The sequence below is a fragment of the Carcharodon carcharias genome, chromosome 1, assembly GCF_017639515.1.
Source record: "Carcharodon carcharias isolate sCarCar2 chromosome 1, sCarCar2.pri, whole genome shotgun sequence".
Taxonomy (NCBI): Eukaryota; Metazoa; Chordata; class Chondrichthyes; order Lamniformes; family Lamnidae; genus Carcharodon; species Carcharodon carcharias.
This window is the reverse complement of record NC_054467.1, coordinates 31,345,815-31,370,910: the sequence shown is the minus strand read 5'-3', so window position 1 is coordinate 31,370,910 and position 25,096 is coordinate 31,345,815. Positions and strand designations below refer to the sequence as shown.

The window sequence follows — 25,096 nt, the reverse complement described above, 5'->3', positions numbered from 1 at the left end:
TGTAGTTTCTCATTAATGTGGCGATGACTGTATCAAGTAATTGCTGCACCATTCTTGCTGTTGTGTCGATTCTCATTTCCCAGAGCAAGCGCATACAGTGTGCACTGCTGACCTTCTTAGAGATCATGGCCTGGTGAATCATGAGGCTGGAAGGTGCAAGCATGAATGGAGAACTTGCTCTTGATGTGACTGGTTGGACATCCCTTTCAATGCAGTGGAATGGCATTCAGGGCCAGAGGAAATGTGACCATCTCTCCTTGCCTTTACTTTACTCCTCCTGGAATTTGGTAGCAATTAAAGTCGCATGGGCACATCTCCCATGTCTTGCTTCCTCTAAGACATCATCCCGTGCAAGCTGACCCTCATGACCTTCTTCCGGTTCCTGCCCACCTGCTCTTCATCCTCTGAGGAGCTTTCATTCTCCTCCTTTTCACCCTCTGGCAAGGGATCACCTCTTTGCAGGGCCAGGTTGTGAACGGCGCAACACACCACAAAGATGCAAGATACCCTATCTGGAGTGTACTGTAGAGCATCACCTGAGAGGTCTAAACATCGGAAGTGTATCTTCAGAATGCCACTTCGCTGCTCAATTTGGGACCATGTGAAGCTGCGTTGTATCTCTCCTCCGAAGCACTGTAAGGCTGACACATGGTGTCATGAGCCAGCATTTCAGTGGCTTCCCCTTAACCGCAAGCAGCCATCCCTGTAAATGCTCAGGCCCTTCGAATATCTGAGGCACCCGGGAGTGACTTATGATATAAATGAGTCATGGCAACTCCCAGGGTACCTGGCACAAACGTGCATTATGTGTTCCAATGATTACAGACCAGTTGAACATTGATGGAATGAAAGCCTTTATGGTTGATAAACATTAGGGGCTGCTGCTCTGGAGCTGTTAAAGCCACATTTTTTTTATTCATTCATGGGATGTGGGCATCGCTGGCTAGGCCAGCATTTATTGACTATCCCTAATTGCACTTGAGAAGGTGGTGAGCTGCCTTCTTGAACGGCCGCAGTCCATGTGGTGTACATGCACCCACCCACCTGGGTACAGTCGATTGCACCCTGCACTCTTGAGAAACCTGAGATAGCTGCAAAGCCATCGCCCCTTGACATTCAATGGCATTATCATTGCTGAACCCCCCACTATCAACATCCTGGGAGTTATCATTGACCATAATCTGAACTGGACTAGCCATATAAATACTGTGGCTACAAGGGCAGGTCAAAGGCTAGGAATCCTGCGGCAAGTAGTCACCTCCTGACTCCCCAAAGCCTGTCCACAATCTACAAGGCACAAATCAGGAGTGTGATGGAATACTCTCCACTTGCCTGAATGAGTGCAACTCCAACAACACTCAAGAAGATTGACACTATCCAGGACAAAGCAGCCCACTTGTTTGGCACCCCATCCACAAACATTTACTCCCTCTACCAACATTCACTCCCTCCACTACTGACACACAATGGCAGCGGTGTGTACCAAGTACAAGATGCGCTGCAGAAACACACAAAGGCTAGACAGCACCTTCCAAACCCATGACCTCTGCAATCTAGAAGGACAAAGACAGCAGATACATGGGAACACCTCCACCTGTAAGTTCCCCTCCAAGCCTCCAGTCATCATCCTGACTTGAAAATATATCACCATTCCTTCACTGTTGCTGGATCAAAATCCTGGAACTCCCTCCCTAACAGCACTGTGGGTGTACCTACACCACATGGGTTGCAGCAGTTCAAGAAGGCAGCTCATCACACTTTCTCAAGGGCAATTAGGGATGGGCAATAAATGCTGGTCTGGCAGCGAAGCCCATATTGCTTGAATGAATAAAAAAAATGAATCTTGCAGCCAGGTATTTTCATGGAGTGTAAACCTCATATAGTGATGTGCCTTTCTGTAGAGGGCACCTGTGACCTCCTTGGTGCATCTCTGAGTTGCGGACTGCATGATGCTACACAGATCCTCTGTGGATCCTTGGAACGACCCACAGCTAAAGAAATTGAGCAGGACGGTGACATTCAAGGCCACTGGCAGGGGATAGCCTCCCACTCCGTGGGGCATTAGTTCCTCATGAAGAATGTGGCAGGTGTGATCTACCAGAGCTCAGGACAAGTGCAGACTTGCACAGCATTGTCTCTCACTCATCTGTAAATAGGAGTCTTCTTCGGTATACCCTAGGTCTAGCAAGCTGCCTCCATGCTCTCGGTGTATCCTCCTGGTCCTCATGTTCTTGCTGTGGCTCCCCTGCACTTTAGACCTCAGATGGGCCTCCTCCAGAAGCTGCGCTCGGCATCACCTGACCCTTCTTCTCCTCCTGCATTATATTAGAACCCTCAAAAAGGCAGCATTGAGCCCTGGATCCATAATTGTTTTATCCTCCTCTCTGAAATGATAGATTTAATAGATTAATGAATAACAGATGAACGTAGTGTAGCTCACAATCTTGCACCAATAATAATCTTAATGGTCTTTAGTGGCTTCTGCCCTACTAGCCTTGTTACTGATACAAGCTTGTACCTGAGGCACTAACAGACACATTGAGGTGACCAAAATACCAACCCTGAGACTTAGCATCTGAATCCCACAGTGGTTGGAGGAAGGTTTGAATGACATGCGCAACCTGACCTAGCTCAGTGTTCCAATCTCAAATCTGGCATACTAATTAACAATAAGTTTCTCATGATTCATGACTGGATGCCCTTTGGCCTGTTGTGAATGCCAATTGTGGAAATCACAAGAAAGCCTTCCATTGATGGGATGCCATTTATGCAACACCCGTGCCTCCTTAACAGTTGCCTGCATCCCCAAATTTCACATTCCTGTGTATTAATGTTAAAATACAGCCAGAGACTCCTACATTTCCCTGTTGCAGCGTGGCAAAGGGCATGGGCTCCAGTGGCCAGCATCCCAAGGAGGCCTTCTTCCTTTCTCTCAGCTCAGGCTCCGCTTTAATCTTGTGGCACCAAGAAGTTAGAGGGTGCCCCAAGAAAGGGCCCCTTAGTCCTGCAGTGTGCAGTTCCCACATTGCCTCAGACTCCTCCTGTGCAGATTCGGTTCTACTTTCGATTTACAACCGCACGATTAGTTTGACAGTGCAAGATGGTGGTTCTCCGCTATTACTTCAAGGCCAGCTTTGGTGCTCCCTCTCTCACTGTCCACGTTCCAAAAATTTACCTGGAACCTCATGATGTGAAGGTAGAACTCCCTCCTGTTATTTTCCACTCACCCCCAGTAATACTGGATCCCATTGTTGTGGTCAACATTCCTACCCTACCCCCTGCTGAGCTCATCGCTGCTGACATGCCCATGCCCCATGTGGACCTCTACCCTCCCCGTCTAGAGGTTGTGTGCATGGTCACCTGCAGAGGAGAACCCCCTCCGCCCTTCCCGAGGAAAGTTTCACATACCCACCCCGCTGCCACATCTTCATTATGTTTTCTCCAAATACAGGCTGCAGATGCCTCCCATAACCATTCCCATCACATGTTCAACCCAGTACAGAAATAGACAAGCCCATGGACAGCGACAGTGAAAATGCCCTGCACAATAAGCTGTGGATTATCCCAACTGAGCACACAGTCCTTGGCCCTCCCCAGAATGGGAGTACAACAAGCGCATCATGCATAGCCCTATAGCATGGCCTTCTGCACCCTATGACTGTCTCTACTCTCTTACTCTTGACTGTGAGATCCACAGGGTTCCAGGACTGTTTCTACTCTCTCACTCCTGGCTGTGAGGCCAAGGAGAGTCTCTACACTCTGACTTTAACCTCCTGGCCCCAGACCAAGGACTTTGACTTTCAATGAGTTCCCAATTGCCATCATGACTGAACATTACACTGTCTCTCTTCCCAACATCCCCCCCACCCCCACCACCCTTTATGAGTACAATCCATCCCTCATGTGCCACACTAACATATACCTTTCCTATTCCAGAGTCTGCGTGCATCCCCTCCCACTCATTCCTGTGGTATCCCATTCACCCCCTTGTTTGTCAGCATTTTAGTTTCCCTTGTTGGGTTCCTGCTTCCCACCCCTTAGTCTCCCCTCTGCCTGCCATTATCCACCCTCCATCCCCTTTCAAAGCCTTCCTACCCCTCTGAATGCCATCATTGCCCCTCGCCCTCAGCCCCTTGCAATGCCTTCCTGCCCCTTTGCCACCCGTGTGTTTGTTATCCTTCAGCACATGATTCTGGCGAACAGCTAATTTGATTAGAATTCATGAGATGGTAATGAATGCAAATTGTGTTCACGCCAGTAGTCGACTGTTTCAGCCCTCTTACTCTTGACTGTGAGGTTCAAAGGGCCCCAGGACTGTCTCTATTCTCTGACTCCTGACTGTGAGCACAAGGAGAGTCTCTATTCTCTCACTCCTGACTGTGAGCCCAAGGAGTGTCTGTACTCTCTCACTCCTGACCGTGAGCCCAAGGAGCGTCTCTACTTTTTGACTCCGACCTGCTAGCCGATCCGATACCTGACCCGCCATTAACCTGCCATTGTAAGAATTACAAACTGCTTTATGCTGGCGGGATTCATATTTTTTGGCTCCCGTTAGGTACTCCGCTCCCACCCACCACGAAACTTGCTGCAGGCAAGATGGGAAAATTCCATCTACAGATTTTGGGGACTGCTGTTAGTCCCAGTAGTGGCCACTACTGCTTCTGTCACTGCAAGGACTACAGGGCTGCCGGTCAATCAGATTGGCTGGCAACTTTCTGAAGTGAGACTTCCTCCCAAGTGAGGGGCAGAAGTCCTGCCTCCAGCCAATTAATGATTCTTGGAGCATTAAATGGCTATGGGACAGCCAGTAGTGGTGGGATGCATTCCCTACTGATTCTTCAGGTAGCAGGGCAGAAAATCGACCATCCAAAAAATCCTGGCCCCAGTGAAAGTACTGTCCAAGGCACTGAAAAATGTACTCTTTCCTTCCCTAGGATAAAGAGTAACACTGGGTGTCAGCAGCAGAGCTATGTTTGACTGATTGGGGAAGCGGGTAAGGGATGAATTCATGATTTTGTTGACTTGGCATGAAATTGACCAAGTTGGGAACTGGGAAACAGCAGCTTAGCTCCTCTGAAGGCCAAGGCAAGAATCTTGCTGACTTGCAGGTCAAAAATGAATGACAAATGTTCCTGGGGGCAAAATGAAAGTGGTCCGCCGAAGTCACATTGGCCGACATCAAAATGATTGAGCCATGACCCTGATCCACCACTGGCTCTATCATTGCTGGATAACTTAATCATACTGTTGGCACTTGCAAAAGATCTGCCATCATGAATGGAGTGACCAATCAGCCTGCTGCTACAGGCTATAGCAATGCTCTTTTTGCGGATGCTGATCTGTATAATCTCAGCCAGATTGATAAAGTCACAAATGAAAAAACTGTTGTGCTAATGAGGCCTGCAATTATTCTGTTGTTGCAGGATTGGCCCTGCCCTTTAAAATTTTAATTTAACAGCAGGAAAACTGAGTTACACTATGAATTAAAACATAAATTGAATGTATGCATTTAGCAAATCTTCTTAATCTCTCTTTGCCTACTCCATTTGGTCTGTTCAAGTGTCCACATGCTCAAATACTTTGTGTTTTGCTCCCATTCTACAATGTCTTTGTCTATCAATAAAGGCAAAAGCAGCTTAAAAGCAATTAATATCTATGTTACTCGAATCCAAATGCTGCAGCTTTACACATCCTTTCAAGGTCTATTGAGATGGCCGACAGAGTCTCACAGAAGCCTGCCAAGAGACTAATAATGTAGCCATGATGCAATAATAATAGCATGCTATATGATCCTTCTGTGAAGAAATTAGATGCTATTATTCCCTGTGCCCATTAAAGTATCTTCAGTTCCTCCTGATAATTGTGTGGTTGTAAAGTTCAAAGTGTTTCAGATGGTTTAGTTACAATCTCTATTCGACAGAGCTTTTGGAGAGACAGACAGAGGAAAAAATTAAAACATCAAATATGACAGCTGCTTTTAGCATCCTTATTCTTAATTCATGTCATAAACACAAACTTATTTATGCAGCGTAATGCTTCCATTTGTTACTAATACAGAAAGTGTGAGAGGACAAATGTTTGTTCTTTCTCTGTGGCATTTGAAGACTTTCCAGTAATCTTCTCTTTTGCCATTCAGCAATTAGCACACTGGCTGCTTTCATCAGAACCAACATGAATAGGCTTCTGTCTCAGCAAGAAGTCATTGAGATAATATCTGAAAAAAATAAACTAAAAATCTCATCAGGAAAAATGCAGATTTTGAAAAAATGCATAGCAGTGAATGTTTTAATTTCAACATGGCTTGGTTCAGATACCTCAATCAGTTAAAATGTATCTCAGATAGCTGAATGCTTGGTTATAAAGTTGTTCAAGGTAAAATGGGCAGTTAAACTTTAATTGTACTGAAAGTATCATCTCTGGTATAACCAATCATTGGAAATGTGGTAAAAACAAACTAAGATCAAAACATTTGTCACCATAACTAAGTTAATGCTGTCCAGGAGTGTAATGAGGAACTTCAGTTACATAAAACGATTGGAAAAGTTGGGACCGTTCTCCTTGGAAAAGAGAAGATTGAGAAGAGATTTGATAGAAGTATTCAAACCACGTGGGGTATGGATAAAGTAGATTGAGAGAAATTGTTCTCATTGGTGGATGGATCAACAACCTAAAGGCACAGATTTAAGGTAATTGGTAAAAGCAGCAATAGCGACATGAGGAAAACCTTTTTTCATGCAGCAAGTGGTTAGGATTTGGAATGCACTACTTGAGAGTGTGGTGGAGGGAGGGTCAATTGAGGTATTAGGTGAATTGCCCCTTCAGCGGGCAAGCACAGAGATCATGGGCTGAATGGCCTCTTCTGTGCTATAACCATTCTATGATTCTAATTGAAACCAAGTGTATGCTTTGTTATAGGAGCATGGTAGTGGTAGTGTTGACAACTGCAAGTGTTAACATGCAGCTACACATTCTGTGGAAGCGTGGAGTGAATAAAGGAATGATTTACTCCGCTGATTATTTACTCATCTATTTTCCAAAGGGATGCAAACTATTAGCTATAATATTTCAGAAGGTACATAGGCATCGTGGTATGTGACAACAAATAGGCCATTACAGTGTTCAGTTTGTGTCAATGTAAAGCAATTTCAACTTTGAATTGGTGTAAAATGTACAACAGTGCATTGAATTTAGACACCACTTTGACCTTGGACCCTCTACAGTATAACCACAGATAGTGTGAAGGCAATCTTTAAAAATTCCCAGATGACCAAACTAGCACTCACAAGTTTTTATATTTTTCACCTTTACCATGTCCACAGAGAACTGATTATCCCATTTGCTCTTTGCTAAAGTTAAGATTAAACTATTTGAATGCAAATGAAATTTTGCACATTAATGAAAGGATACACCTGCAAAGCTCTTTCTCCTGGTCAGAGTGTAATGCCAAGCCAGCAGTGTAACTTGAGTCTGCCAGTCCCATGTTACTTTAGTACTTATAGTTCTGATAAACATAGGACGGTAGCTTTAAGAATAATCCTCTGTTGTAAGATCACATGATCTGTGTAAACCAATGGGTTAGCAGCATGGGGAACCGCTAAAAGAGAGTTCTTCTTTAAAGAGCTTGATACACGCATGTAATTGCTGCTGTTGTCTTGTAAATAAAGTTCAATGAGTCCACCAAGAAAAGTTGCCTGGAAAATCAACTCTATAACAGTTGCTTTAAGCACTTTTTCAAATTGATGTCTTTAATATACCTACATATGTTCTTGTTTTATTCCACATTTGGACTGCTGATAGCAAATTTTACAGTCTCAGGATCGCAGAAAGCCTGATCTGTCGAAAATGTGATTATTTGATATCATGATGAAGGCAAGGTCAATGTTTTTTTCCTTTTCACCTTGCTTTCTTTAAAATGTTAATCCTCATCCAAATATGGAAAACAGTTAAACAGTGCAATAAAAGGCATATAGCCAATTCCTTTGTAATTTATCATCTGATGTTCTGTGAGGACCCATGTCATTTTGCTTCAGAAGTAAAGAAGAGGCATTAATGGCAAAGGTTAATAAGATTGCATAATATGGCAGTAGAGGTTTAAAGCAGACAATAATTCAATCTTGGGGTTTGGATGACTAACAAATAACTTGAACTTTGGTTTTGCTTGCTATGAGTCATTTTAACTGTTCAATTTGCTTGTAATTCAGGTGGTATCTTGAATCATGAAATAATAGGCCAAATGAAATATACCCTTCGGCCAAATTCTAAAAGGTGAAAGCAGCTTAACTGTCCCCAGACAATACAAAGACCAAATAACACGGATGCTAGAAGTCGGAAATACAAACAGAAAATCAGTAGGTCAGCCAGCATCTATGGAGAGGGAAACAAAATTCATGTTTAGGTTGATAACCTCTCGTTTTGATTAAAAATAATAACCTAAACCTCTGTACCACTCACCACAGATGAGCCAGAGCTGCTGAGTAATTCCACTGCATCAATGCAAAAGATAAGGCTGAAGCAGTTGCAACAATCTTCAGCCAAAAGTGCCAAGTGGATGATCCATCTCGTCCTCTGGTTCCCAGCATTACAGATGCCAGCCTTCAGCCAATTCACTTCACTCCACATGATATCAAGAAACGGCTGAAGGCACTGGATACTGCAAAGGCTATGGGCCCTGACAATATTCCGGCAATAGTACTGAAGACTTGCGCTCCAGAACTTGCTGCGCCTCTAGCCAAGCTGTTCCAGTACAGCTCCAACACTGGCATCTGCCTGGCAATGTGGAAAATTGTCCAGGTATGTCCTGTACACAAAAAGCACAACAAATCCAACCCAGCAAATTACCACCCCATCAGTCTACTCTCCATCATCAGTAAAGTAATAGAAGGGGTCATCAACTGTGCTATCAAGCAGCATTTGCTTAGCAATAACCTGCTCACTGACACCCAGTTTAGGTTCCGCCAGGGCAACTCGGCTCCTGACCTCATTACAGCCTGGGTTCAAACATGGACAAAAGAGCTGAATTCCTGAGGTGAGGTGAGAGTGACTGCCCTTGACATCAAGGCCTCATTTGACTGAGTGTGGCATCAAGGAGCCCTAGCAAAACTGGAGTCAATGGGAATCAGAGGGAAAGCTCTCCACTGGTTGGACTCATACCTAGCACAAAGGAAGAAGGCTGTGGTTGTTGGAGGTCAGTCATCTCAGCTCCAGGACATCACTGCAGGAGTTCCTCAGTCCATGTCCAAATGCAGCAAGACCTCGACAATTGGGCTGACAAGTGGCAAGGTAACATTTGTGTCACACAAGTGCCAGGCAATGACCATCTCCAACAAGAGAGATACTAACCATCACCCCTTGACATTCAATGGCATTACTGTCACTGAATCCCCCATCAACATCCTGGGAGTTACGTTGACCAGAAACTGAACTAGACTAGCCTTATAAGTACTGTGGCTACAAGAACCGGTCAGAGACTAGGAATCCTGTGATGATTAATCCACCTCCGGACTCACCAAAGCCTATCCACCAACTACAAAGCACAAGTCAGGAGTGTGATGGAATACTTCCCACTTGCCTGGATGAGTGCAGCTCCCACAATACTCATGAAGCTCAACACAATCCAAGACAAAACATCCCACTTTATTGGCACTCCATCCACAAACATTCACTCCTTCCACCATCGATGCACAGTAGCAGCAGTGAGTACCATCCACAAGATGGACTGTAAGAATTCATTATGGCTCCTTAGACAGCACCTTCCAAACTCATGACCACTACCATTTAGAAGGACAATTGGTGCAGATAGATGGGAACACCACCACCTGGAAGTTCCCCTCCAAGTCACTCACCATCTTGACTTGGAAATATATCACCATTCCTTCATGTTGCTGGGTCAAAATCCTGAAACTCCCTCCCTAACAGCACTGTGGGTGTACCTACACCACATGGACTGCAGCGGTCAAGAAGGCAGCTCACTATCACCTTCTCAAGGGCAACTAGGGATGGCCCAGCCAGTGAAGCCCATATCCCATGAATGAATTTTTAAAAATTCCAATGTTTTCTGTCTATATTCCCCATATAATAGCCAATTTTTTTGGAATGCAAACCTTGGAGTTTCATTGTAGCTTTTTGTCAATCATTATCAACTATTCAGATTTCCCAATGCTACATCTTAACAGTCAATCCATACATGGATGGATTATCCAAACTAAAGAATCCAGAATTGTAAAATCATTATCACAAGTTTACTGAGTGATAATTTCTGCTGAAAACAATGAAATGCCAAGTATAGGCTTGAGTTTAAATAGGTTTAGAGAACAGAGAATAATTAAACCAGTGTGCACAATCAATATTCAGTTCCCCCTTTTAAAATTATATATTCGGTCCTTGTGGCTATATATTTTATGATACATATTCACATCTATAATGGAAACCATCTATGTAAACTTTACCAGTTGTAATTGCACTGTCCCACTTTTGGTGGCACTGCAACACCTCCACTCATAGGAAAATGTAATTACCGTGTGACATATTGACTAGGGTGGTCTCCATTACAAATGTGGATCTAAGAATTTATAATGGAAAGATAATAGGAAATGTGTGTAAACTTGAGGCTTTATATAAGTATATATATATATGTGGTGTTGTTCATGGTGAGTCAGAAGTTCTGCTGTTCTATAAAAATAGGGGTGTTTAGGCCTTGAGAACATCAGGATCAGTGATTACATTGACTGAATAAGTCAATGTCCATTTTACTGGGCATTTTATTGGACCTTTAATGATTGAACTTTACAACTCTGTCATTGTTTGAAAACTGCCAATGAGGAAATGAAGGGCCTTTATTGTTTAATATATTCCTTTTCCTATATCTTTTTATCTGGCTCACACCTCTCCCAGTGGATTATATGTAAGGCAGAAGAACCAATGTTGTATTATGTTGTTAATGCAATTCTGTGTCAGTCCGTCTGACTCTCTCCTTCTCTCTTTATCTCTTTCTGTCTCTCTCTCTTTCACCTTCTATCTTTCTATCTTTCTTCCTCTGACCATCTCTCACAGCTATAAGAACATGAAAACAAGATTTAAAATGCAACTTTTTTCACTTGAAAACAAACCCAAATTAAGTGAAGAAAGACATGGAATGGAGGGAGTGTGGAGCAGGGATTAACCTCCCAGGGCAGTTGGGCAAGGAGTGGGTTAAATTCTTAAAAATGGAAAATCTGACCATAACCTGCCTACTTCCGATTTAACTCAGGCAGGCTGGGGTTTGGACTGGTAACTTGCTATTTCAAGGGTTTGGGCTGGTGGGAGGAGTTGATGAGGGGGAGGTGGTGAAACACAGTATAATATTCAAATGAGCATGCAAGCCTCATATTTTAGCAGCCATGTGGTTGTGGGCTGTTTTCCAAAACTGGAAACCCAGCAGCTAAAAGGTGGCAAGAACTACCTGATTCAGCAACTAATTTCCAAAACACCACTGTCTGCGGGCCAGGAGAAGCAGGAATACTGCTCTCAAACCAACCTGTTGTGAGTTGCTCCTCTGCATCACCACTCCACCCCCACCACAATCTGATCCTGACATCAACCTATGCAATCAACACCTATGATCCGGCTGACCTATGATCGCCCCAACTTGTGATCTCACCCCAGCCCCACAATCTCTTTGCTTCCTTACGACCTCTCCCTCCCTTTCTCCCTCCTTTCCTTCTCTCTCATCCCCCTCTGTGGTCTACTGTCACAGGCTTTCCTGTGGGACAGTCAGCTAGTCAACCAACTCTTACCATGGCTGGCTTTTGGCGAAAACAAAGAAAAAAATTCGAATGAAATCCTGCCATAAATTCGGCAGCGTCACTCCATTCCCTGTATTTCCAGGTTTCCTGGCCACTAAAACTCATCCCCACTCCTTCCTCACCATAAATACTCAACCCATTGTGTGCATCTCATTGTGTCTGTGTCTGACAGAGCATTAAATAATTACATTAGTACCTCAACTGTTCAATATTCCTGGATATCTTTGGTAATAGTAATCCATCTCAGACTTCAAAATACCAATTGACACACATTCACAGCCTTTTGGGGGAAGAGAGATCCAGATTTCAAATACACTTCGTATGAAAAAGTGTTTCCTGATTTCACTTCTAAATTGACCAGTATTAATTTTAAGATTAAGCCTTCTTGATCTGATTCCTCATGAGAGGAGATAGTTTCTCTGCGCCTATTCCATAAATTCCTTGATCATTTTGAGACCCCATTAGGCGGCCCATCAAACTTCTAAACTCAAGGCAATACAAAAAGAATTTTGGAACCTGTCTTCATAATTTAACCGCTTGAACGCTAATATAATTCTGGTAAATTTGCTCTGTATGCCCATGGCGGTATTGGTGGGAAGGCAGCATTTAATTGGGCAGGAGGGTGGCATGTGGGGAACCTGCCAACTTCCTGCCTCCACTCCAATTAATGCCCACTTAAGGGTCTCATCCCACTACCATTGGTGTTAACCCAGTGTTATGCTGGGAGCACAACTGGCAAACCTTGATGTGTTTGTTTGCAGGCTCCCAGGGGCTATCCCTCATTCAAAGGCACACAGTGACTGATCGAGGGATCTGACATCGGGAAGGGTTGCACTAATGGAAAGCAGCCCCTGCTCTTGCTGCAGATCCTCTCCTCCATGACCCTCACCCTGCGACCCCCTTCCTACCATCGTTCGCCTGTGCTTGGGTCCCTCCTTGATCCAAGGCCTTGGGTGGTGTAGTACTGGCAGCAGCCACTGCCTCCCTGGTGACACTGCTGAGTACAGACGAATATGGTCACTGATTGCCCAGCAGCTCTTGGCAGATAGAACTTCCTCCCCACCCCACCCCGAGGTCCTTGATCCCGGGAGAAGGCTCGCTGCTGGCCTGTTAAATGGCTGAGTGGAACAAGATGTGCTGAGCCTTCTCGAAAAGTGGCAATGAGAGGTTCCCACCAGCTCTCCAGACACCGGTGGGACCTCTCTTGCCTCCACAAGATTCCACCCAATGTATCTTTCTGAAGTTCAGTACACAACACTAAATGAACTGAAAACACTGAATTCAGATCAGCCATGATCTTATTGCATGGCTGAGAAGGCTCAAGGGGCTGAGTGGCCTACTCCTGCTCCTAATTTGTATGTTTTTATGTACTCTAGGTGGAATTTGACAAAGGTTGCTATTGGGCTGATGATTTTAGGTACACAAAATCTATTATAATGTGATAGTGACAAAAGTGGCAACATGGTTTCCTTTAATTCCTTCACGGTGGCGTTCCCATGTGCTGGTTGGCCTTGACCTTCTAGATCAGGGACTGGCAACCTTTTGAAGAGCCATTTTAAAAATTTACTTGAAAACGCAATACAGTTAGAGACTCAATGCCATTATTCAAATATCAGTAATAGTGAATATAGTTAAACTATGAATGTATTTTTATTCTATAAAAATTATTGCCTGTATTTTGTTGTCTATTTATTCCATGCAAATTTTTGCCATTAATACCAAGTTTAACATTTTTAAATTAAAAAATTAAATATATAAAGTAAAAAATAAATAAAATTGAAGGTATCATGGTAGCTAAAAAATTAGATAAATGCTGAAAACAGGAGTTATATGTATTGGCATAAATAAGATGATGGATGCAAAAAATAATAACTGCAATGCATTCTCTGCGGGTTCGACCAATCAAGGTCAGGAGCTGCACATAAGTTTTTAATGAGCTCCAGGTTGCCCAACCATGGTCTAGGCGGTAAAAGTCATGGATTCAGGAGGTGCCATTGAAGGTACCTTTGCTGAGTTGCAACAGCACATTTTGCACCAGTAAAGGAGGAAGTGACTGTTTAAGGTGGTGGATATCAGGTTGAGCAGACAGGAAGTATAGGTGAGTGTATTACACCTGCTTAGTTTCATTCAGTAACGCACTGGTTAATTTTTAATGTGTAAAATTTCTTTGTGGACTATTTTAATTGTTTACCTATCTATTTTTGGCTTTACAAAGGAATTTGTTAACCAATCCACTATCCAAGGAAATTAAACCACTACATGTTTATTTTAAGTTAATTACTCATTACGGGACAATGCACTGATGACTTGTTTCTTTGCCTTTTCTAACAGTTGGAGGATGATATTATAGCAACACCTAACTACTTGCAAACTATGATAAATTTTGCACAACAGCAGCCTTCTGATGACTGGATGACCTTGGAGTTTTCACAACTTGGATTTATTGGTAAGAGTATACATAATTAGATTTTTCATATACAAAATAAATTTTCATTTGAGAACAAATTTTCAGAATATATTTGACCTATAAATAACTATATCCTGGACAAGTACAAAAGTATTAATACCTTTTATTATAAATGACCTAACATTGAATCATACATAGTAGGTTATAGAACATTAACTTTTAATGTACTTCACCAGACAAACATTACAAATGGTGTATCATCATGTAACGAGCCTTTGTGTGTTCTTTATTTTAAAATAACTTAATTACAGTCATGATATTATACATTTTCATTCACAAATTACTTACACGGACTTTTTGAAAATTTGAAACCTCTTTCAAGCACTGATATTTCTCCTAATTTCTTCTTTTTTATAATTACTTTCTTGAGTTCTTTTTCCATCTGTCCTCAGGGTACTAATGCAGGTGCATGGTTTCACAGGCACTAGTCATTTTTTAGCTTCTCAGCTAATGAGTAATTCCTCATGCAAGGATTTGTGGATTTGTCTGCTGCTAAATACACGATGAGTACATCATAGTCAAGCTCAATCGTCACACACACTTCCAGGAGACATTATTGAATCACAATCAGAAATGTGAATTTAAGCTGATTTTACCCTTTGTAATTATGGCTGCTAAGTGCATTTGTAGCACCTGCACTGTCTTTCCAGTTGATGTCAGCTAAATCAGCACAGATTTGGGATCAGGCCTGATCTAAACAGTGCAGCACCCATATTGGGCTTTGCATTATCTAATTTGAAGCCTGGAGGGAACTTGTCTGCACTGGAGTGTTGCTTTGGGCTTCAATAAGTGCTTAAGTTGGGGCTTGGTGACTGAGGGAGTTTGGTGAGGAGGGAACAAGGTTATTATTTGAGTACCGTGAGGTCAGTTAAGTATTTACTACTTTTATCGCTTATAGTTTTTAAGATCTTATTTTGTGGTTCATCGTTTGTAAGGGTTATATTCTGTAACAACAAGGAGCAGGGAAGAAGGGCCTTAGAATAATTGATATTATTTGATATTAAGTATCTTCCAAAAGGTTTAATTTAATTTAAAGGAGTAAGTCATGGCAGGAGAGCTCAAAGTCATGGTATGCTCCTCCTGCTCTATGTGGGAAGCCAGGAACATTTCCACTGTCCAGGGCCAACATGTGTGCGGGAAGTGTCTCCAGCTGCAGCTCCAGGAAGCCTGGGTTTTGGAGTTGGAGCGACGGCTAGGGACACTGTGGAGCATCCGTAAGGTGGAGAATATCGTAGATAGCACACATACAGAGGTGGTCACACCGCAGGCTAAGAGTCCAAAGTCAGGAAGGGAATGGGTGACCACCAGGTAGAGCAAGAGGACTAGGTAGGCAGTGCAAGAATCTCCACTGGCTATTCCACTGCAAAGCAGATATAGCGCTTTGGATACTGTTGAGGGGAATGACTTCTCAGAGGAAAGCAGAAACAGTCAAATTTGTTGCACCATGGTTGGCTCTGCTGCACAGGGGAGGAGTAAAAAGTGTGGGAATACAATAGTTATAGGGGATTCAATTGTAAGGGGAATAGATAGGCATTTCTGTGGCCGCAAACGAGTCTGCAGGATGGTATGTTGCCTCCCTGGTGCGAGGTCAAGGGTGTTTCAGAGCAGCTACAGGACATTCTGAAGGGGGAAGGTGAACAGCCAGTGGTTGTGGTACACATTGGTACAAACAGCATAAGTAAAAAAAGGGATGAGGTCCTAAAAGCAGAATATAGGGAGTTAGGAAGTAAAACCTCAAAGGTAGTGATCTCAGGATTACTACCAGTGCCACATGCTAATCAGAGTGGAAATAGCGGAATATATCAGATGAATACATGCCTGAAGAGATGGTGTGAGGGGGAGGGGTTCAGATTCCTGGGACATTGGGACCGGTTCTAGGGGAGGTGAGACCAGTACAAACTGGACGGGTTACACCTGGGCAGGACCGGGGCTGATGTCCTAGGGGGATTTTTGCTAGAGTGGTTGGGGAGGCGTTAAACTAAAATGGCAGGGGGGTGGGAACCTATGCAAGGAGTCAGAGGAAGGGAGAATCAAGGACAAGAACAAAAGACAGAAAGGGGAGTAAGAAAAGTGAAAGGCAAAGAAATCAAGAGCAAGAATCAAACAGGGCCTCAGTGAAAAATAGTGGGAACGGGACAAGTAATGTTAAAAAGGCAAGCCTTAAGGCTTTGTGCCTTAAAATGGGGAGCATTCACAATAAAGTGGATGAATTAACCGCACAAATAGATGTAAACAGGTATGATATAATCGGGACTACGGAGACATGGCTGCAGGGTGACCAGGGATGGGAACTGAACATCCAGGGGTATTCAGTATTTAGGAAGTACAGACAAAAAGGAAAAGGTGGTGGAGTTGCATTGCTGGTTAAAAAGGAAATTAACGCAATAGTGAGGAAAGATATTAGCTCCGACGATGTGGAATCTGTATGGGTAGAGCTGAGAAACACCAAGGGGCAAAAAACGTTAGCGGAGGTTGTATATAGACCCCCAAACTGTGGTGGTAATGTTGGGAATGGCATTAAACAGGAAATTAGAGACACATGCAATAAAGGAACATCTGTAGTTATGGGTGACTTTAATCTGCATATAGATTGGGCAAATCAAATTAGTAACAATACCATAGAGCAGGAATTCCTGGAGTGTATACGGGATGATTTTCTGGACCAATACTTTGAGGAACCAACTAGAGAACAGGCCATCCTAAACTGGGTATTGTGTTATAAGAAAGGAATAATTGGCAATCTAGTTGTGCGAGACCCCTTGGGGATGAGTGACCATAATATAATAGAATTCTTTATCAAGATGGAGAGTGACATAGTTGATTCTGAGACTAGGGTCCTGAATCTTAATAAAGGAAACTACAATGGTATGAGGTGCAAGTTGGCTATGATGGATTGGGAAACGTTACTTAAAGGGACGACGGTGGATAGGCAATGGCAAACGTTCAAAGAGCGCATGGGTGAACTGCAACAATTGTTTATTCCTGTCTGCCGCAAAAGTAAAACAAGAAAGGTGGCCAAGGCTTACAAGAGAAATTAGAGATATTATTAGATCCAAGGAAGAGGCATACAAATTGGCCAGAAAAAAAACAAGACTGGAGGATTGGGAGCACTTTAGAATTTAACAAAAGAGGACCAAGGGATTGATTAAGAAGTGGAAATTAGAGTACAAGAGTAAGCTTGCAGGGAACATAAAAACTGACTGTAAAAGTTTCTATTGGTATGTGAAGAGAAAAAGATTGGTGAAGACAAATGTAGGTCCCTACACTCAGAAACGGGAATTTATAATGAGGAACAAAGAAATGGCTGACCAACTAAATACATACTTTGGTTTTGTCTTCATAGAGTCAGCATGGGTTTACGAAAGGGAAATCATGCTTGACAAATCTACTGGAATTTTTTGAGGATATAACTAGTAGAGTTGATGAGGGGGAGCCAGTGGATGTGGTTATTTGGGCTTTCAGAAGGCTTTCGACAAAGTCCCACATAAGAGATTAGCGTGTAAAATTAAAGCGCATGGGATTGGGGGTAGTGTATTGAGATGGATAGAAAACTGGTTGGCAGACAGGAAACAAAGAGTAGGAATAAAAGAGTCTTTTTCCGAATGGCAGGCAGTGACTAGTGGGATACCGCATGGATCGGTGCTGGGATCCCAGCTATTCGCAATATATATTAATGATTTAGTTGAGGGAACCAAATCTAATATCTCCAAATTTGCAGATGACACAAAGCTGGGTGGGAGGGTGAGCTGCGAGGAGGATGCAGAGATGCTTCAGTGTGCTTTGGACAAGCTGAGTGAGTGGGTAAATGCATGGCAGATGCAGTATAATGTGGATAAATGTGAGGTTATCCACTTTGGTAGCAAAAACAGGAAGGCAGATTATTATCTGAATGGCTATAAATTGAGAGAGGGGAATGTGCAACGAGACCTGGGTGTCCTTGTACACCAGTCGCTGAAGGTAAGCGTGCAGGTGCAGCAGGCGGTAAAGAAGGCAAATGGTATATTGGCCTTCATAGTGAGAGGATTCGAGTACAGGAGCAGAGATGTCTTGCTGCAATTATACAGGGCCTTGGTGAGACCACACCTGGAATCTTTGTCTCCTTATCTGAGGAAGGATGTTCTTGCTATAGTGGGATTGCAGCGAAGATTTACCAGACTGATTCCTGGGATGGTGGGACTGATATATGAGGAGAGATTGAGTTAGTTAGGATTATATATGCGGAGTTCAGAAAAATGAGGAGGGATCTCACAGAAGCCTATAAAATTCCAACAGGACTAGAAAGGGTAGATGCAGGAAGGATGTTCCCGATGGTGGATTAGTCCAGAACCAGGGGTCAGAGTCGGAGGGTCCATGCTAGACCATTTAGGACTGAGATGAGGAGAAATTTCTTCATTCCGAGAGTGGTGAATTCACTACCACAGAAAGTAGTTGAGGCCAAAACATTGTATGTTTTCAAGAAGGAGTTAGATATAGCTCTTGGGGCAAAAGGGATCAAAAGATATGGGGTGAAAGCAGGAGCAGGCTATTGAGTTGGATGATCAGCCATGATTAAAATGAATGGCAGAGCAGGCTCGAAGGGCCGAATGGCCTACTCCTGCTCCTATTTTCTATGTTTCTATGTTTTCCCCTGTTATGTATAATAATGCTTTAGAATAGGGATAAATTAGTCCTAGTTTTTCGGCAGGTTTAGTTTGAGATTTGATTTACTTCCTGATATTGATTTAAGCCTTTTTTGGTATAAGGGTGAGATTTAGTGTGATGGGATTAACTTCAAGGTAAATTTTCCCCTTCCAGATTTGTAACTTTAGGTTTACTCAAAATTATCTTATTTTTATTCAAAATTAGCTGCAGAATTTAAATCTATGTAAAATCAACAAAAGAATTCAAGGTATTAGTGGCTCTTGTTATGTAGCAAAGCAATATTGACCCTGAATCTCCTCGGACTTGCGGCCGCTGCATCGCTTAACTCCATTGGAAGTGTGTATTTCTGACAAAGTTACGCCAACACAACAGCAGAAAATCTGACGAAATTCAGGGTCATTAACTTCTACTCTTTCATTTGGTGAAAAAAAATGTCCATTTATGCTGAATCTTTCTGCCTGTTAAAGCAAAGGATATCAGTACTGTTGCAGTGGAATATATATTTCAATTTTACTACATAGTAGTACATTGGGTGTAGCTCCATCAGGTCAGGTATAGCACAGCTGTAGAATAAAATACTTCCTTAATCTGCCTCATCAACACACTTGCGGCTCAATCCCAGTATAAACACTCTACTACACCGCTGTGACTGTTCCACCTCATACACCAGCCCTTATCTCAAAATGTGATGACTGTTGTGTGATCTAGACCTGCACCCATTATTTTGAGCCTGATCAGACATACAAAATCATTACAGCCAGCTGAGGGAGACTTTCATACTTCCAGTCAGGGCTGAATTCTAATCTAGGTCTCCAGAGAATAAAAGGCCTTATGTTGAACCACTCTGTTCTCTTCTCATTTTTTAACATGTATACAATTGGTTGTAAGTGATCGTTGACAGATTTTTAAACTACAAAATAAGTCAACTTTTGCAAAATTCTGGACCTCTGCTCTGTTGCTGAGTGCAGTGAGGAAAGATTTCCATCTGCCATTCAGGGGTAACCCTGGCTCATCCTAAATGCCTGAGAGGGAGTCACTAGCATATAATAGGTAGTGCCTGTGCCAATCATAGCACTTCTATGGGCATCCACACAATGTAATATCTTGCCACTGCAATGTAATAGCAAGTCGGGGCAGTTAAAGACATTGGCCTGTAATCTTTGAGCTCAAGGGCAGTGTATCTGGGGAGGGTACCCCAAAAATGCACTGGGGAAACCCCCACATCCCCCCAGAAATTCCCAGGTAAGGAGTACATGGCAATTGCCCAGGAAGTTCAAACTTCCAGTGGGAATTGCTTTGCACTGGGAACCATTGATAAAGTGATTTTATTCTCAAACTTTGGATGGTTCTGACTGTCTTACAGCAATAGTTACCCAGAAAAAGTTAGGAGAATTAAATACACTTCTAGCTTCTTAGTACCTATTGTACTGACCTCACTCGGGTCCCCCAACAACCTCCATCCCCCCCATCACTCACCGCCCGCCCCCCCCCCCGCTACATCCCCCACCACAGGAGCCCCACCCATCCCGACCCCACCCTTTCCGCCCAGGGAGTCCCCGTTACACACCCCCAACCCCCGCACAGGACATTGCTCCGTACACCCCTGACCCCCACAGGACTCTCTACACACCCACCCTGACCCCAACGGGACCGCCCCCCCCAACCCCACACCAGAACCTTCGATTACACTCCCACCCCCCTCTCATGGGACGCCCCAACACACTGTCTGCACACATCCCCCTACTGCACACCCCACCACCCCACCAACTGCACACGCAACCTGACTGCACAACCCTGCATGACTGCACACCTCCTGACTGCACCCCCTGACCGCACCACCCCCTCTCACTGCACCCCTTTAAACCGAACCCCCCCCCACTGACCCCACGCCCCCCCCAATTAACCATCCGACCCAAACCCAACCCCCCCAACCCCAACCACCCAACACCCCCCCCACTCCCTCAAATCCTACCTACTTACCTTACAAATCTACCTTCTCCCAGGCTTGAAGGTGGCTGGACCTTTAAACTCACCAGATTTATGGCAGCGAGTGGGAAAAAAAGGGGGCATGGTCTCTTTGTGTTCGACTCTTCAGTCCTCAACTGAAGGCCTCAGGAGTGTGCTGCACTACACACCTGGCCTGAGTCGGAAGGTCGGGCGTGAAAGGGTCGTCTGGATTTCCAGGTAGGAAAGTTGGAGTGGAGTGGCAATCCGATTCTGATTGCCACTCTTCAGAAGTTAGGCCCATTTATTTTTTGAAACATGCAATTAAAAGTGTTCATTGCTATTTCCTAATGGTTATCAATGGTGTGATCAATTGCTGCTTGGAAAGTGTCATTAGGCCACCATCACCACACTGATATGTTGAGGCACACACTTTTACTGGGCCTTAGTAAAGCTAAAACTGGTAGATTTTCAGGCCAGCAGATAACATGCCACCAGTCCTGCTCTTTGCATGACATCCCAATGGATGGAGAATAAGTACAAGATCACCTTACCCACCTCCCAGTTTGAATTTCCCCATTCAACAAAAAGGACAAAGAGACAATTGGGCCAAGTCTAATCCTAAATGCTGCTTCCTTGCTGGACTTAAGCCTGGGATTTTCTGGCCCCACTATGGCAGGACCTGTCATGGCGGGGTTGGGGGGGTGGGGGGGGGGGGCGGTGTTGGTGGTGGTGCAGTGACCCAGCCAAAAGCCCATTGACTTTTCGCAGGACCGGATCCCGGCGGTGGGCGAGGCTGGAAAATCCAGCCCTAAGTCTTCCTTGTGTTCTTCCAGGTGTTGGGTATTCAGACCAATGTAACTAAAATTTAATTCAAATTTTTTATTTGTTCTTGGGACATGAGTAAGCAACACTGGCAAATATTGTCCTTTCCTACTTGCCCTGATATTTGAGTCCTATTGGATATTCTAATTGAAATAAAAAGCACAGTTAAATCTCTGTTCTGTTGTTTAAAACATGCACAAAGCATCCATGATGAATTTTCCTGTGTGTGCAACATTAAAGAAAATTCCCTTTACTAAACTTTCATTGGTTTATGATGATAGTTTAGTAATCAAATCATTCTTAAACTCTGCTCACAGAGCAAGTGTGTTTCTGTGTTTGGCATCATCTTGAAAGAAAATGGTAACTGTTAATAATATCAGAAAGCCAAATGTTACTTTACAGGATCTCTGTGCTATAATACAAAAGGGCTTTACTGTATTTCAGAACTTGGAGTAGAATTCGGTTTGCAATAATCCTATCAAGTTTCATACATTTGTACAGCCTCAGTTGGCTTGCAGCTTTTAACGAGCTCATCATTGTTGCCTGTCTGAAGAGATGAATACTGATATTTGAGCCACGCTAAGTTTTCTTTGCTATTGAGATGTTTTTAACTGTTCTGATTAAGCAGGATGCTGATTCAAAGATCTTAGAGATGTTTGTAACTTGATTGTATCTGAATGTGAACTAAAGTTGGCCTTTACTATAGGCAGTAAAATTATAAAGAAATCGCTGCCAATGGTATGCATAATACAATCAAGGGAAGGTCAGCTTTTAAACATAATTGTTTTTTTTAAAATGGATATTTGTTGACTGAGTAACAAGCACATAATAGATATCTTGTTTTCCACATATATTCTATTCTTTGCATTTATTAATGTACTTGTGCTTTCTTAATTGAAAATGGGGTCTGATGTCGGTCCACAAAAGGCTATATTGACCAGTTGGTGTAATTCAGATGACCACAGTACTTGGGACAGCAATATCATTTTCACAGTTAACTGTTTCACAATTATCAATATATTTAGTTTAATCTTAAAGTGGAATATCCAGTAAATCACTCTAATTAAATTTGGATGACATTTTGAAAGGCTAATAAGCATCACAGTGTTGTCTTGTTGACTGGAGAGGAAGAATAACCAGAATAAACCTACACATCATTTATATTAAAATCAATACAAGAGCATTTTTGCAGCGGTGACTTGAAGTGGCTTGAAGTGCAGTTTGCCACTGCAGCCAAGGATTTAGCAAAGGGAAGAAGCTTTCCCCATTTTATTAAATAATGAATCTGCTTTTATAAAAGTATATCATTATATTCACTTAGTTCATCTGTTTTCTTTCGCCAACATCTTCATTTATGATTATGCCTCAATTGATATGGGTAGCAGAACCTCTCACTAAAGAGCAGTGTGACAACCTAAAGCCGTTTTCCCTCTTGTTTTGCTGACTGATATAGGAAAATTGTTCAAGTCTCCTGATCTGACACTCGTCGTAGAATTTATTATCATGTTCTACAAGGACAAGCCAATAGACTGGTTACTGGACCACATATTGTGGGTGAAAGTATGCAATCCTGAGAAAGATGCTGTAAGTCCATTTCTCTTTCATGATCAGTGGCTCAAATACAAGATAAGAAACCTGCAATTATCTTCTGCCTCTGTCTCTATTTCAATTAATCAGTTTGAATATTAGAAGCTGAAGGGTACCTTTGCTTTATGTTGAGGACAGCTGAGATTGATGAAGGATAGTTAACTATTTCACTGTTATGATGAAGGGCTGTAGAAACAACCAATAATTTGGTTTGAGAAAAAATGCTTTTAAGTATGGCATTAATATGATAAAAATCTATTATGATGAACTTCTATCATATCAATGGTAAATTACATGTTCGTTTGAAGAATGACCAAAATGTTCTTTATTGTACTTCATTCAGCCAACTTACCTTCAGTTTGGATGGAGGTTGCAATTATTTTTGTTTTCCATTCAGTTTTCTGCCCTTCTCCTCTTAAGGTGCTTATTCCTATTGGAGTGCAGGTTCCAGATATTCTGGGAATCCTTATTACCAGAGGAAACCATTCTTCACGGCCTAGATTTTCCTATGGTGCGCAGGCAGGGTGGGAGCAGGCATGGAGCCGATCGCCGCTAATGATCGGCTGCGCGCCGCTATTTTACGCAGGCGGGCCAATTAAGGCCCACTCAGCGTAACGCGTGACCAGTAGCGCTCAGCGCTACCTGTGCAGGCGCAGGGAGGAGGGAGAGTTGGGGCCTGCAATCTCCCTGTGACACACAGCTGCCTCAGGGGGATTGAATAGATAATAAAACATTTTAATAAATGAAATAAAAATTTATTTAAACATGTCCCCTCATGTGAGTTGGGACATGTTTGTGAAGTTGGGAAAATTTATTTAATTGTTTTATGAAAGCTTCAGGAAACCTCATCCTGCGCGTAGATGAGGTTTCCTCAAAAATGCGAAGGCTGCTTGGAATTTAAGCCTGCCCGCCAACCTTAAGGTTGGGCGGGCAGCATTCTTAAATACTTTAATTACTTTCTTAATAGGTCATTGACATTTTGGCAGGTGTGCAACCAACTCCGGTGTGAGCCCGCCGAACAAAATATCGCAATGACTTGTGATGATGTTGGGATGCATGCCCAACATCATCGCGTGTCATTTTACGCATTGGCATGTCGGGCACACCCCCACATGCTGACCAGAAGATTCAGCCCCATTTGTAAGCACACTATTGGATTGTGTAGAATAGGACAGACTCCAATCCTGCCATCATCCAAAGGACAAAACATCATGCCGACTATACACTAAGTGAAGCTCCATGTTGGGAGCACATTTTGTAAAATGTTCTTAGAAGGGCAGGTGCAGCCTGTACCATCACAGCCAAACTCCAGAGAAGCCTTACAGATGATTTTGTGACAAATGAAGGGTTTTTCTAAACATTTGGCAGCACAGTGTTGATTCTGTTTTGAGTAATGCAATTTTAGTGACTTCTGTTGATATACCATCATCTGAAAAGTCAGTATTCTCAGATAGATAATCACATAGCCTGGGCCAACTACTCCATTCGCAAGTGGTACTTTGCAGAATTCCAACTCAGAGTGATATTTTCCTCCCAGCACAAAGTTTAATAAATAAGTATATGTGAGTAAATGGCAGAGCAGCACTGGTAGAAAATCACAGAAGAGAATCATGGAATCATAGAATGGTTACAGCAATGGAGGCCATTTGGCCCACCATGTCTGTGCTTACCCTTTGAAGGGGCAATTCACCTAGTGCCTGCCTTTCCCCATAACCCTGCAAATGTTTCTTTTTCAGATAATGATCCAAATTCTTTTGAGTGCCTCAATTGACCTTGCCTCCACCACACTGTCAGGCAGTGCATTCCAGATCCTAACTACTCGCTGCGTGAAAAAGGATTTTCCTCACGTCGT

The 25,096-nt window shown here is 43.0% G+C and overlaps 1 protein-coding gene across 4 annotated transcripts in view; it reads left to right on the top strand.

The window, feature by feature from the left end:
* Window positions 1-25,096, top strand: part of LOC121284965 (alpha-1,3-mannosyl-glycoprotein 4-beta-N-acetylglucosaminyltransferase B-like) — a 277,514-nt gene that overhangs the window by 208,497 nt on the left and 43,921 nt on the right. For all 4 annotated transcript variants that reach the window (XM_041200995.1, XM_041200975.1, XM_041200984.1 and 1 more), the window contains 2 exons: window positions 14,112-14,226; window positions 23,111-23,241. In XM_041200995.1, coding sequence (XP_041056929.1) covers window positions 14,112-14,226; window positions 23,111-23,241 — 246 coding nt within the window. The remainder of the gene's footprint in view (window positions 1-14,111; window positions 14,227-23,110; window positions 23,242-25,096) is intronic.